Source organism: Centruroides vittatus, unplaced genomic scaffold, assembly GCF_030686945.1.
Source record: "Centruroides vittatus isolate TY-2023 unplaced genomic scaffold, ASM3068694v2 contig_1450, whole genome shotgun sequence".
In the NCBI taxonomy this organism is placed as follows: Eukaryota; Metazoa; Arthropoda; class Arachnida; order Scorpiones; family Buthidae; genus Centruroides; species Centruroides vittatus.
Window position 1 is genome coordinate 361,083 of NW_027120902.1, and position 16,866 is coordinate 377,948.

Sequence of the window (16,866 nt, forward strand, 5' to 3'; positions counted from 1 at the left end):
CATTTGCTAGCCCGATAATTCGGAATTGGTTGAGCTTTAGAATAATAACTAAATTGCATCTTGTTTAAATGATTCAATCTACAGTAGAATTGGTTTCATTATATTTTGTTTTGCTTAATGTCAGTTTCCAAGAACCTATTGACAATATTAAGTGGGGACTTGCTGTATTATATTATATATTTCTTTGGAATATATTAATAATCTATAAATTTTGACATTTTACAGACAAATATTGAGAACAGTTATATTTTAAATTTAGTCATGAAATACATTTCCATTGTACAGACAAACTTTTTCTGCAGTTTAAATATAAATTTAAAAAACTTTTTGGTGATTAAATTAATTATTTTTTTATTAAGTAAATTACTTTACAAAAAATTAAAAATATTCATAAATAAGATATGTACTTCAAAACTGTAAATATTAACTTATTTTTAATAAAATTTTTACAGGATTTTCACATTCAGCGTATACATTTGGTATAGAGAGCCACATCAGTCAGTCAAATATTAATGGTGCTTTAGTTCCACCAGCAGCTCTTTTATCAATTATACAGAAAGGTTTGCAGTATACAGAGGCTGAAATAAGTATTGGAGAGGTATGTATGAAATTTAAATTTTTAAATACATGCATGACTATTTTGATAATGACAACAGCATAACTCTTTCAGTGTGTCAATATCATATTTGGGGATTGTAACTTGTATATGAAAATAATGACTAATAATGATTTTTTACTATTTATAATATATTAATAAATTTTCAAATCTCATATCCCTAAAATGACATTTAAATTTGCACTAATACTAATAATATATTTTAATACATTTTTTTGTTTTGTATTATTATGTTACATTTAATAATTTCATGTATATCATTATATAAACATATCTTTGATAGCTTAAATTATATATTATGCCCACAGCATGATTATCATAATAAAAATGATAAGCAACTCTTACAAATAGAATAAAACTTCATTAATCTCAATCAATAGATAAGTTTTATAAATGCAGAATGCAAATGAGCTTGGTGCTTGGTCATTTTCTGTGATGTAACATTACATACAGGATATTTATTCATGTCTTTAAATAGTACTAAATATACAACAAATTTTATATTTAAAAAAAATGAATAATACAATCCATAATTATTTTAAAGTATTACTAATCTGAAATTTATCATAAAATATATTAATTATTACTGAGACTAGTGTGTATGTGGTTTTTTTTCTCCCTTCTTTTTTCCAATACTTTTCATCTTTCAAAAAGAGATTTTAAGTGGTATTTTTGAAGATTTCTTGAGAAATTTAATTTATTAAATAATAAAATATCATACTCTTTAGAGTAGAGAGAGAGAGAGAGAAATTTTATTTTTATAGTTATTTATATAAAATACCTATAACTGTATAATAGCAGAATATATCTTGATAAATTTTATTTATTTTGATGGATTTTTATTCTAAAATTTAGAATATTAATAAATATAAGTAATAAAATTTAATAGAATTTATATTTTAACAGAACATAGTGCATTTGATCAAAAAATATTAATAGAACAAATTTAAATTCTTCTTTTTAGACATGAATTTGTATAAAACTATATGAACCAACCTTTACAGATGACCATACATATGGCAAATATAGTTGTTGTTTGCCATATGTATAGATTTCAGATTTATGTTTCTATTTGTTAATGTGATAATGATCCCCAAAAATATTTAACATTAAAGGATTTTGATTCATAGGAAGAAGCCTTTTCTGTAATCATTTGTTAAAATTAGAGTTATAAGCAAGCATTCCATAATATCAAGTAAGACATTGTAAACCTGTTGGCATGCTTATTTTTGCAATATCATACAACTCCTGCTTCAGTTTCTCTTCAGTTCAACTTGAAAAGACTAAAATAATTCTAAGATTGGGTTTTAACAAATGGGACTAATTTAATAGTTAATTTCTTTATTTTTATTTATTTATTTTAAGATATACTCAGAAAACATATTATTCCTGAACAGAAGTCTAAACAGGAAGAATATATACAATGAAACTATAAAACTATAAAAATTGATAGATGTTGCCATATAAGACAATTACAAATTATTTTATTTGAATCCACAGTTTACAGAAAAATTCAAACATCATATTATATGTCAGTGATGTAAAAAAAAAAAAACATTATCAATTTATTTTTAAATTATAAATTAATTACTATGTTATAAGAATATATTTAGCATATGTTAATTCTTAGTTCTCTAAAATAACTGGAATCTAATAACAGTAATTGAGAACTAATTAATAAAAAGGGGGATAAGAAGTGAGTCAGTACACATGCTAATCCTATTCCTACTATCAGGATTTATATTACATTATACAGATACTATAGTTATAAACATTCAAATATATGCTAAACAGTAAAGGACTACCTTCTGATTGGGATGGTCTGGATTTTCTGGATTTTCGGGTAACTTTAAGATTCAAATTTAAGAAGCAATGAAGAAAAAAAACAAATAAAAGATTTTACTATGAAATAACAGAATGTAAATTTATTTTGGAAATTAGAGAATATAATAATTTTTAAAATATATTATTGAATATTAAGGTAAATTTAGTTAACAGTTTAGTTAACAAAATTATGGTTTTATTGATTTTGACATCAAAGAAACATGTTAAACCAACTAAAACATGTAACTTAACTGTACTGTACTAACTAAAACTGTAACTTAATAAATAATAATTATTATAATTAATAAATTATTAACAGTAATTCATCCAGTGTTCATCTGCTGCATTTGCAGTACTATCTTTTAACAACAAGTACATAACTGAAGTAATGCAGCAACTTAAACTACTATACTGCATCCCAATAACAATTACAATAATTAATGTTTAATAATTGAAGCATTGGATTAAGACTGATTGCAATAGCTGATAACGATTTGTTATTTTCTGTATGTAGAGACAAATAACAAAAAAGACAGCCGCTTGCCTACTTACATGAGGATAATGATAACAATAACCAAATTTAAAGTTGTAATTTGTGATTTTTCAGAAATTGATGATGATGTAATTTGTATTTATTACTTTATTAACGTATAAGTAACATAACTAGTTGTTATTTATTAAAATAAAATTTTTCTTTTAGGATGGTTCTGAAAGAATGATTGAATCTCTTTCTCTTATTGATGCTGTCATGCCAGACGTTGTAGCTTCACGGCAACAACAAGCTCATACTGCTAAGAATCCTGTTGTTCGAACAGAAGCAAATAATGCAAATGGGGAGGATGGTAGTCAAAATTACTGTAAGTTTATTTCAGATATCCAATTTATTATAAAATCTTCAGTGAAATTTTTTTAACTTAAAACAATGGGCATTCTCAAGAAATCCACAATTTTTATGTAATTAAGTATTTTTGAGGTAAAGTCTTTTCATTTTCAGAATAAAAGTATATATTTAGTTTAATTAATATGAATTCATAGAATTAAAACAATCATGTCTTGCAAATCATTTATTATTTTTACTAAAAATTTTTTAAAAAAATGAATTTTCAAAATAGGAACTCATTATATTATATTAATGTAACAGTATATTATAATAGCTATCATCAAATATTACAGAATATAGTTCAAGTTTAATACTTTGCTTTAGTTGTTTTTTTTTTTACAGTTACTACATTCTAATAAAAATACAATCTGATAAATGTATAGTAATGAAATTGAAAATAGTTTACAAACTTTTTTTTTCATTTAGTTCTTAAATCACCATGCACAATATTCCATATTTTATCATTCACAAAAACTCTTCATGTATGTTTTGAACTGTACTTAGTCTTTAAACAGTTTTTGATTTATATGACTTTGCTCTCATATTTTATCTTCATATATTCAATTAATTTTCTAGATGACAATTTCTTATTCACTTTGTTCACTATTTTTTTTTTTTTTAATGAATAACTTTATTAATAATTTGTTTCACTATTGTGATGATTAAGCTCACATGTGTCATTGCCTACATTATGTCTGATAATAATACTTCCCACATCCAAATTGTTTTTATACTGACACTTTTATATTGATCAGAGTTTTTTCTTAATATAAACATGCTCTCTCTTTCAACTTTAAAATTTTTGGATCTGTTCCATACTCTATTATTTTAGTTTTCACTTTATTTATATTACATGTTTTCATTAGTGATCCAAAAAAACTGTTGTGGGTCACTTATATTTAAGTTCTGCATTATGTTCTTTAATTTTGGTATTTAGTTTTCTCTCACTGTTCTCCTATGTGTAATTTTCTGGATTACATGTGTAGGAAATTGAATGTTTCATCTTTGTCTTACACATTGTCTTTATCTTTTTCATTAAATAAAATACATCATAAAAATATTTCTTTATTCCTGATAGAACTACATTTACATTGTATTGCTTTAATATTTTCTTAACCTCTTTATATATCTTTCATACACATGGAAATTTGTAATATTTGTCATTTACTTTCTTATTTTTAATGCCATTTTTTAACCATATCTTTCTAATTATTCACAACTGTGTTTGGATAGACATTATTTTTTATTTTTCTTTTCTTACACATTTTTTTTTTTTTTTTTTTCATTCTTTCAGTTTTTGATCTTCCTTTATTGTTATACTTAAAATCTTTACATACTTCACAGTACATACACATCTCATTATGTAACTTGGTACATAAGATTAAAACTTAATTGTCTTTTATATATTACAAACTTTTTCATATTTTTGAAATTCTATTCTCTTATTTATTAAGTTAATTAATAATTTAATTATTATTTTTTACCATTTTTCAAATTTTATATTTTTATTTTATTCATTTGCTTTTTTAATTACTTATGTTAATATTTTATTATTTCTTCATAATAAATAAGTAACATATTTATCAAAATTTATTATTACTATTTCAGTCAGTTTCAGGCCAATAAGTGTGCTCATATTAATACCATCAGTCTGTATATAATAATAATTTTTTACTTTAAAATAATTAGTACAACATGCAAATTCTATTATATCAGTTTTCCAATATTCCTCATTTAACTCTAAGCTCTGTAGTAAGTTTTATAGTTCTTCAAATTTTTTCTTTCACATCAGCATCTTTACTTACAAAAGACTGCTTTTCAATATTTATTATTTTTTATGTAAATTTTTAAACTATATAAGAATTTTAAATTTAACTGTAGAATATGTCTGTATTTTTTCTTTGTTTTATGTATCTTTAAACTTTTCTTGTGTTGAATTTTATAAAACAAATTTTGCTTTAATAAAATCAGTGATTTAGTATAACAAATTTTATCAAAGTAACTTCCACCTAAATTTGACTCACTTTACATTCAACAACACATTCTCACACAGTGAATACAATTTCAAGTACAGAAATAGTGTTTTGTGAATATACTTTTTTGTTTTATAATTATATCATTGTTTCAATGTATTAGTTATTACAAATTTAGTTTACCATTTTATGTTTGTTACTATAAAAAATGGGAAACTGTGCCAATTTTCATTAAAATTTACATTTATTACATTTCGATTCAATTTACATTTATGATATAATCAAAAATAATATGCTTCTTAATAAAATTAAAATAAAATTTTGTACCAATTAATAACATTTTATGACTATTTTTAAATAGTGTGTTTATGATTTGTTTTCTTTATCTGTTATAACGAAATTTCAGTACAGTGAAATTCTGTTAACCTAGCATCTGGTATGTGGCAAACTCAATAAGCTAGTATGTTGAGTTCCTTGTTGGTGGAGTTATCAGTGTGCTGGGTAGGTCAGGAGATTAAGATTTTCTTGTAAAAGCACACAAAATATGCAGTTGTTGAAAAGGGGTGTGGGTTTTCCTTTCAGAGATGACAACTTCCAAGACATGATGCTGTGCTAGGTAAAATTAGTTAGCTCATGCACAGTTTTTCTAAAGACTTTTCTAAAGATATTAGTGCATGGATTTGATATGAGAAGCAGAAATATTTAGTGCACTTGGAATCAGTAATTATCATGGAAACAGCTACAGTACATTGCTGTTTGTACTTTGATAATTAGAGTACATCTGTATTTGTATGCAAAAAAGTGTGCAAAGCACAAAGTAAGAGTAGTGTGTTCTTGTTTCAAGCCAACCAAGGGTAGAAATACCCTGGGAAAATTAAAAAGGCATGATAAACAATTATAAAAGACAAATTTGTTCAGTTTTACACTGAAAGGTATGTAAAATTGTGTCCAGCGGATAAAGAAAAACCGGAAAAACTTCCACCATCTGATAAGGCGGTATATTTGATAACCTGGCATTATGACAGTCCTTATGATGATGGGTTAATGGAATGTCAATATATAATTAAATAAATGGTCTTATTTTTGATCTGTGGTTTTAACAGATTGTTAAAACAAGACTTGTAATAATAAACCACTTTATAATTAATAGTAATATGAATTTATGCTTAACTAAACATAGATTCTGTAACAAAATACCTTCATAACTTTTATAAAATTTTTCTGCAAAATTTTTTATTATATATTAACTAAATATTACAAGATTCTTAATATTCAGTTATAACTTAGATATTCAAAAGTTTTTAATATTTTCCAATATTTTTGTTGTTGTTCATAATTTTATTATATTAGAGAAATAGAGCATTGGAAAACATTATCAAATGATAAAAGAAAATTGTACTGCAGAAATTTTAAAAATTCTGATTATTTCTTACTGTTTTATTGTTCAATCTGTTATTGATGATTATCATTATATGACTTGATAATGTATTGAAATAGAGAAAATTTTAAAAAATGTGGAATATAAATTCTCCTTTCTTGATTAAAATTTAAAAATCACAAGATAGATGAAAAATTTGTTCTATAATAGCATTTTCGTGTTGCTTTTAGTGTTGATGTTTCAATTTATTTTACTTATTAGTAAAAAGTAAATTAATGAAAATAAATGATGTCTTGGTAGTAATAGTATAAAACTGACAAGAGATAAATACTTATTTTTTTATTTTAATTTTATATATGTGTTAAAATAAAATATTTATATGAAGTTTATTTCAGTACATGTAAAGGTTGAAATGAAAAAAAAGAAAAGTACATTTGAAACATTATAATTTCAAATTATCAGTATAATCATTAAGACTCATTAATTATAATTTTATACTTTCCATTTTTAAATATACAGAGCATTTTCTTAATTTAAAGAATAGTAAATGTGTTATTCAGTACATTCAAAAAACGTTATATATTAAAAACTATAAAGTTTTTAATATATAACGTTTTTTGAATGTACTGAATAACACATTTACTATTCTTTAAATTAAGAAAATGCTCTGTATATTTAAAAATGGAAAGTATAAAATTATAATTAATGAGTCTTAATGAATTATATTCTGTATTAATTAATTATAATTACTGAATCACTGAGTAAATAAGTAATTTTATTTGAATTTATGGTTAATTTATTAATAATAATAAAAAATTTTATAAGAGGATATAATCATTGAAAATAAGTAGGCCTATTCAGTTGTTTACATTAGGATTCATTTTGATTTTTCTGAATGTTTAAAATTTTATTGTTTTAAATTTGCAAATATTAATTAATTGGTTAAATTCAAAAGTCTTATTTCCAATTATTTAGTTTTCTTTCAAAAAAATGGTGTTTGTGTACAAATATACTTTTGTAAGTAATATAATTAATAGAACTTAACTGATATAGACTTGAAATAATGATTATTTTAAGTTATAAACATAGAAACTTTTGATAGATTTCTGGAGTAAATTTTTCCTTGTAAATGGTTTACATAGCTTGATACATAGCTATTAATATAAAATTAATAATAAAGAATGTCATAATAATTATATTAAATTTGATTTTATATTTATTTATTCATTAGCTAATCATACAGATAATATGGAAGTTGATGGAAGTATTGAAATACCAAGTACTAGAGCAACAATTTTAAGAGGACATGAATCTGAAGTATTTATATGTGCTTGGAATCCAACATCAGATCTTTTAGCATCAGGGTAAATTTTTATATTATTTGTTTACTCTTTTTGATTATTTAAATCTAAAATTTTCATACTGATGCAGTTGAAAAACTTAAATGAATCCTTCTTCATTTAAATGAAATTCTACATTTCAGAAAAATATTTTTTTTTCATATGTTTCTTGTGAAATATAATATTTCAATTATGTATTTAACTAGCTCTGGAGATTCCACTGCAAGAATATGGAATATGAATGACAATACATCTAGTGCAAATCAGCTTGTTTTAAGGCATTGTATTCAGAAAGGTGGTGCTGAAGTACCAAGTAATAAAGATGTTACATCTTTAGATTGGAATGTGAGTATGAAATAAAATATATAAATGAAAGTTTCATTAAAATTTTATTCAAAACCATATAATTATTAGTAACTGTTTTTATAATAATTAAAATGTAAAGAGTTTGAATTTAGCAATCTTTTTCTTTATAAACTTTCATTTAAAAAAAAATTATTTATCATCATTAAAATCCAACAGAATGTATATACAGTGGGTGATTGGTTAATGAGCAAATCGGATAACAAACACTTTCGTGGAAGATTTTTATGATCGGACAACAAACACTTCACAGAACAAACATAAGAAGAAGCGACGTAAAATAATGAATACCGATTGATCTTCCCTCGTCTTCGGGCAAAAATTTGAAACTTTTCAGAGCGTGGGAGATGTCGACATCGTCGCTCAACCCAGTATATACTGATCGGATAATATTCCTCTGAACTTTGAAACTCTCCCGTGTAATTCCAGCCTTTTATTTTTCTGACAGAAACAATTCTTTCATAGTATTCACGAGACTATGGGATGGGCACTCGTTAAGTTTTGCATCGGTATTTATTTTTGAAAGGTGAGAGTATAATAGCAAAGGTAGAGAGTGGGCAGAAGATGTTTGATGTTCTGGGCAGTATGGCTCGAACAGGTCTACAGTTGGCTGAAGTTCAATCTTATTTAAGAAAGATACAGTATAATCAAGACGACTCAATCAGCTAAACAAGTAACAAAAATCACATCTAAGAAATAAAGAACATTGAAGAGCTCATAATGGACCTGAAACAGATCTGACGACAGAAGAATGCCAAGAACTCTTGAATGAAGAACACCAAAAAACTCAGTGAGATATGTTTTCTTCTGAAAAAGAGGATTAATGCTGATATCTGCTTTTAAACATCTTTTGAAAAAGTGGGAGGATGTCAGAATGATGGTCTTAGAATGGCATCCAAACTAGGTTGAGATTAATACGCTGAGGGATCTCTACAATTACATTGCTATTAATTATTTCTGAAAAATCCTGAAGAAGAAAGAAAAGCAGATTCTTTAACCCCTACAAATGGAAAAAACATGATTAATAAAAATGCAAGACTGTGTATATATGTATTTTTAAATATTACATATAAATAAACATAGTAAGAAAGTATATATTTTTTGATTTCTTGAGGTCTCCAGAATGAATTAATCAAATTCTCATAAAACCTATGGTAAATCGATAATCAGTTAATGAACAATTTGTATAGCGAACAAAGTCTTGGAATGGATTATGTTCGTTAACTGATCACCCACTGTATTATAAATCTAAATGTGTGTGAAATTCTAGTCTATAGTAGCAGATAAACTGTTAATGTTCAAAATAATAATCAAATTATGGAATGTTTTAGTTAACCATTGTTTAAATTTTTTATAACACACTACAATATTTCTCTCTATTTATTTTATCTAATATAAAAAATATGTGATGTATTTAAGTTTCTGTATAAAAATAGTATCAACTATCATAAAATATTAGAATTAAAATGTTAGTGTTGCCATCATCTCTGTAACATTAAGTTATTCTACATTGAATTTAAAAATAAATATATATACTTATTTTACATTAACTGCTTTGTTAGAGTTTAATTTCCTTAAATAATAAGTATAAGGATGCCAAAAAATATTTTATACAATTTTAAAAAATCCTTCTTTAGGAAAATTTTTAAGACACAAAATAATTATTTTTAACTGATCTACAAGATACATCTGATCCTTGAAATACCTACAATTTGAAATTGACATTGATGGAAGTATTCTTGACATTTTTCTTTGTTGCATTGAAGAACAAATAATTAGAGACACTTTTAAACTTTTACAATCAAATATGAAAAAGAAATGTTTAAAATGTATTTTACAGAGACATATCCAATTTTATATTCTTTTTCTTACTTGCATTTTGAACAGATTGATATTTTAATTTTGTATGTAATAATATTTGTAAGCACTTTATTCTTTAATATTAATTATTTTGTTTTCTACACTTAAAAAACTGAAAAAGATCTTAGTCCCTTAACTTTTGATTAGTTCAGTATTGTTATATGTGTTACTTAAACTAAATAGATATGATACCCATATTTTATATTTATCATTGCTTTTTTTGAAGCAGTTATGTCAGCCAATGCTCTCCTTATTGATGAGGATTTATGCCCAGCAAGTGATATGTCTAGGAGAGACTCCTATTGTACAGGAGCAACTGGATACAGCTATTTCCATTTTGATAATAAGTTTTACCAACAAAGATAGGATTTTTATATGGGTTTTTTCCTATCAGTTGATAAAAAAAGAAGGTAGAAATATGATATTTTTGGCAATTATCTAGTACTCCTTACTATATCTAATGTATGTAGATGACATGCTATTAGTTTGGGATGGTATACATGAAGAGTTAGTATGTTTTGTAGATTTTCTGTCTGTCAAATACTCTGTAGAGCACAAGGATGATGAGAAGATAATGTCCTTTTTGGATTTGGTATATATAGAATAGATCCAGAATTGTCTTTTAAGAGGTATCACAAATTTAACATCAACCATATCTTTATTTTCTCCTTTCAATTCAGAGCATACAAAAATACAGTTTTTTCAAAAAGCTAGTTTCTTTTTTGATCTATAGAGCCCCTCTCTACACTTCCTTACAACAACAGAAAATGGAATTGTAACATATCTCAGCAGTCTCGGTTACTGGCTAAACTTACGCCAAGTTTAGATAACTCATACATAGGGTCCTATATTTACTGTACCATATTTCCATGATTGTTAAGAAGGAAAGAGAATTTTTTGGGTAGTTATATTCTTCTCTATTTGGGATTTGTTTCCTGACAGTGCAATCATATGAACTAAGCACACATGTCTGTAACATGTGTGCTTAGATCATATGATTGCACTGTTCTTATTGGACCTCAGTCAAGTTTGCATCGGTTACTGTGTTATGACAGGAATCCTTAGGGTCCATTTACACACAACAATGACGTGACTGTACAGTGATTTTTTTGCTGGTGGGAAATCATTGAGCTAGTTTTAAACCACTCTGTCCAGACTTGTTCGTCACAGTGCTATGCAGTGGCAGTGGCGTGACCATACCATGAAAGTACATTTGACCCAAATGATATTTTCACTGATGGTAAATTTTATTTCCCGTGAATGACGAACATTAATCGAAATCAGGCCTCAACACCCTGTTCTATTTCATTTATCTCATTCAAAATACATGGACATTGGGTACAAAATGAATATTTCACTGTTTTGTTTAATAAAATATAAAATACATGTTGGGACATTCGAAAATATTCAAAAATTATAGATTCGTCATCTATTAATTTTTTGTAGAGTATGAAACTCCCATTCTGTTGATCTTCTTTGTTTATGCTTGATGTACCCAATTGCAGCACTTTCTTGATTGCATTTCTTTTTTTTCTTCATTGAAACATATAGCTATCATAGCCATTTTATCCTCAGAAAAGTCAATGACTACTCACTGACAGCACTGTCACATCACTGTTGTGTGTGAATGGACCCTTATGGTTTGCTGGAAAAATTAGGAATTTATTTGATTCCAGTCAAGACAGGACATTAAATGTTAACCTACATTATATCTGGGTCACATCAAACATGTTATCATCTATTAAAGAGCATCAGAGGCAAACACATTATCAAGTTATCTAGAGTGATTTTATCTTTTTTATTTGAATTGATTTGGAATGAGAGACAGCTCTTCCATCAGTAATCTAGCCAGGAGAGCTCTACATGTTTACTACAAAAAAAATCTTGCAATCTTCCAACTTTGGACTTTCCAGAGCACTGGATATTGCTCTTGTAGGTTCCTTGTGGTATACATTTTCTATTTTTGGTGTTGTGGGTGATGCATACTGTAGTTGTGTGCACCTATTCTAGCTCCTTTTTTTTTACTAGTAATAGTACATTCTTGTTAGCAGTTTAATTGAACACTTTTAATTTTTTTTAAGTCATTTCTGCCCAATTTATTATTGTGTGTGTTGCATTAACTTATCTTTACTTGTTAATTTTGCTGTCTTTATCTATGTATATTTATTTATTTTTTGTTAGTAATTAATTTATATTTGAATCTAAGAATTGGAATTGTATGCCATTCCGACCAATTTGTATTTGTGATGTGCCATTTGAGTTTTGAATGTTATTGCCTGAAGATGACAGATGTAAAAGACTGACAAATGTACTTGCATAGTTTTAAATTGTTTTTAACATTGAAAGACTATCTACATTCCTTTATTTGTATTACTTACAGCAGCATTTATGAAGATGCTTCTTTTTCAAATTTTTTACTTAAAGAAATTACAATGCTTATACCCCAGTTAATATTGGATTACTATATTTGTTTAAATAGACAGAAAGGATGAATATATAGGTTAGTTGTAATTTTAGGCATTTACCATAATTTATATCTAGATCAACCAGACTTTTATGTTAGACCTGGGCTTTAGAAACTGATAACATAAGATGAAACAATCATTTTATTATTAGTTTATCTTGTTTCAGTTAAACTAAATGCTATTTAAAGATGACATTTGGATAGTTTGCAATATTTATAGCAATTGCTTTCTGAGAAAAAAAAAATCAGCAGGTACACAGATCTTGTCCAGGAAATAAGGCATCTATGGAGGATGAATAGGATTCTTATTGTACCTGTTGTCCTCTCTTCTACAGGTATCATACCACACAAAAGCCTGGGAACATTACAGTTGAATAGAAACTCATACATCACCCTACAGAAGGCCAGTATATTGAATACATGTCATATTGTTAGGAAATTCCTGAATACAGACACACACTGATACACTTATTTAATTTTTGTTTTGTTTTGGTTGCTATGCCTTGACTCTGGTCCAGCATAGTACACAGCAACTTGTGTCAACCAAGTATAACTCACTAAACTCAACATAATAATAATAATAGTAATAGGATGAGTTGATGAATAAATTTAGGCTGTCTTATTTTCACATGAAGTTCTTTAGTATTGAAAATTGGATGACTATTATGAACATTGATTTTGTGAGATACTTAAATGAAAATCCAGCATGTGCAATGATATTCTTGATTTGATTTATCTTTATAAATTATCTAAATAAAACAGTTTTTGTAAGATAATATACAATTTTCATAGCTTTATAAATTATTTTTTAAAATGTATTATTTATTTTGACAGAGTGATGGTACATTATTAGCTACGGGCTCTTACGATGGATATGCTCGGATATGGACTACTGATGGTAAGTAAATTATTTACTGCTAAAACATTTTATGCTAATTTCTAATAGTAAAAATTATGATCATAAAGTCCTGGTTTGGAAAAAAAAGAAGAAAACCAGCATTTATCATAATCAGGAATTCAATTTGAAAATATAAAAAATAGCAATATAAAAGTTGAAATATTAACTAAAATTTATAAAAGTTTTCATTGTTTCAGTTTTTAAAATACTCTTGTTTGTTAAAAATTTAAAGTTGCTGAACATTTTTGTAATTATTATAAATATAATTTGGACTATAAAATTATAGTGTTTTAACTTTATGGGTTTGTGACTTTAGCATTAACTAGTTATTGTAAAGAAAAATTAATTACCACTCTTTCAGTTATTTAGAAGAATCCATAAGCAAAACATTAAAACATACAACTATTCCTTTTGAACTACTTACATATTTAATTGGTAGATTTATACAGTTTGTTAAATGCGAACTGGTCAAACAAATGTTATAATAAAAGTTATTTGCATAGAAAGAAATAAGATAAAAATTGAATGGTAATTGATAAAACTATAGATATTTAAAAATGCCAATTATTTTTCAAATATTTTATGTAAACTAAATATAACTAAATTAAACTAAAGTATAACTATAAAGTATAAATTAAGTATAACTAAATTAAAAATTATCATTTTTAACTATCATTTTGCAATATTAAAAATTCTTTGTGTATGATAGATATATTGTATTTTGTTATTTTAATGATGTTTACAAGGAATGTAAATTTATAAGAATAAAACATTGTTTTTAATGTAATTTTAAAAGTAAAATGAACAAAAAGTTCAAATTAAAATTATAATAATAAATTAAAGTGTGTCAATAGAATTAATTTGAAATAGAAATTTCAATATTTAAATTAAATTTTTAGGTCGATTAGCAAGCACATTAGGTCAACATAAAGGTCCTATATTTGCTTTGAAGTGGAATAAGAAAGGAAATTATATCTTAAGTGCTGGTGTCGATAAAGTAAGTTCAGTGTTAAATTTGTTTTAGTTTATATTGTGCATTAATATTTATTACTATATTAGACATACAATTTTCATAATAGTAAGTAGAATTATTTTATAGAATTTTATCTTGAAGTCTTGAAATAATTAGTTTAGTGAGATACTTAAACATCATAACAAATTAAAAATTAATTATCTTTAAATCATTCTACATTGTCATCACAAAAATAGTTTTTGATACCTATATTAAAAAATTGAATTTAAAAATAACAGTAATTACAGACTTATCATTGATCTTCCAGCACCTAATGGTTGAGTAATTTTTTTAATTTGGATGGAAGTTTAATAGGGTACTTAAAATTTTCATGACTACCAGACTTGTTCACTGAATGGTCACATTGTGTGTAATGTGTGTTTACTTAGATTATCTATATTGCAGTGGTGATCCTACTTCTTTGTGCAATTTTTATTTTACTTAATTTAATCTTAGACAACATTTTCAAAAGACACAGCTATCATTGGTATCAGATGTAAACACCAAAAATTCATAATTAATATATGCTTAATTTAAGATTTTATCAGTCTATAGTTCTTCAGAAACATTGGGACTTATAATTAATGATCTATAGTCTGTCCAATGAACAATGAGCTTTTCAAGGTTGTTTTTGATGAATAGTACTTATAGACTGAAATAATGTGATGCAATAATTGTCAAGCTAAAGTGAATCATAAACAGTCTTCAGCTGTTATTTCAAAAAAAAAATTTTTTTTTAACAGTATTATATATAATTTTGACTAATTGATTAATGCTTATCATGAATCTAATCTCTAAACATTTAATATTAAATATTTTATTATTTTTATTTTTGTGGTAGTTTTTGTAATATCTTTTTATGATTTACATTTCAAACTTTATTTTCAAAACACTTTTATTGATTCTGCTATTCTTTTTTAAACATTTTAATTATGAAAAGGACTTTTAAAATAATTCTTAATCAAAAAGATTTTTAAAGCAAGCACAGTTAAGCTTAGAACATTTGAAGGACTCAGAATTCATCTTCACTAGTACTGATTTCTGCATACTCAGAAACAATAATAATTAATGGTTCGATGCACTCTTCTATTAAATGGTCATATGTCTGTTCAATGTTCAGTATATGTTTCACTGCATTTTTCTAGTTACAAATTGCAATGGTTTTGATGGCAGATGACGTCAATTTCTCCACATCATGAAGTTTAAATGAAACATTTTTTGATCAAATTGATTCTTTTATTCGAACCCATATTAACTCTATAGGTTTCAAATCACAATGATAAGTATAATGACAACAATAAAAGTAGGGCATTTGATACAAATCTCATTACACTTTCTGCATGGATCAAAATTAAATTGTGACCTTTCTCAGTAGGAATTTGGCAACTGCAAATAAAACTGCCATTATTCCGCTGTTTAGTTTCACCATGATGTTTGTTTATCCATGTTTCATCTAAATAAATAAATGAGATATCTGGTAATTCTTGTCTATATTGTCTTATTTGGCATAAATAACCATCTGTGCAACAATCTCCTGTTTCTCAATATAAAATTTTCTATGATCTATTTTTCCAAATTTTAATTGAACCTTTTTTTTTTTTTTTTTTTTTGTCAAAATATAATTTTGCAATGACCTACCACTTGTAAATGAAATCTTTTTTATTAAATTTTCTTTTAATATAAGAAAGTAATGGATAATTACCTTTTCTAAAAATTTCTGAAATAGTTGAATGAACAACTAACAAATCAAAATCATCCAAATCTGTAAGTGAAGCTTTTTATGGGTTTTTCTTTCCAGGAGTTGAAAGTCTCTTCAATGAAACTAGTTTGTCAATGTTGTCAGTCATACTGCTCATACTTTCAGTGATAATCCTTTTGACTGTCGCTACAGATACACCAGCACATTTTGATGATTTGTTAATAACATCATGGGTGATGTATTTTGAAGCTGAAGTAATTATGGACATTTAAAACAATAGCTCTAGCTTGTCTGCAATGTTTCATCTTTTTTTTAAAAGACACAGCTTTTCCTTTCTTCCATTTTCCCCAAGAAACAAAACATTGAAATTGAAAATGACATCATTACCATTTTAATTTACTCTCTTCTAGTTTTATCTCTAATGAATTGAAATCAATTTCATATTAATTATGATAAATTTTATTGTTGTTATTATGTTCTATTTAGAATAACTTATTAAATAAGCTAGAAGACAATAAGAAATTAAAATTTCCATGTAATGTTTTATGAGTAGCTATGG

General features: G+C 25.6%; 1 protein-coding gene across 3 annotated transcripts in view; it reads left to right on the forward strand.

The window, feature by feature from the left end:
* ebi (transducin beta like ebi) overlaps positions 1-16,866 on the forward strand; it is an 81,930-nt gene that overhangs the window by 40,662 nt on the left and 24,402 nt on the right. For all 3 annotated transcript variants that reach the window (XM_067262366.1, XM_067262365.1, XM_067262364.1), the window contains exons 3-8: positions 453-598; positions 3,141-3,297; positions 7,903-8,035; positions 8,218-8,356; positions 13,533-13,596; positions 14,496-14,593. In XM_067262366.1, the coding sequence (XP_067118467.1) occupies positions 453-598; positions 3,141-3,297; positions 7,903-8,035; positions 8,218-8,356; positions 13,533-13,596; positions 14,496-14,593 (737 nt within the window). The remainder of the gene's footprint in view (positions 1-452; positions 599-3,140; positions 3,298-7,902; positions 8,036-8,217; positions 8,357-13,532; positions 13,597-14,495; positions 14,594-16,866) is intronic.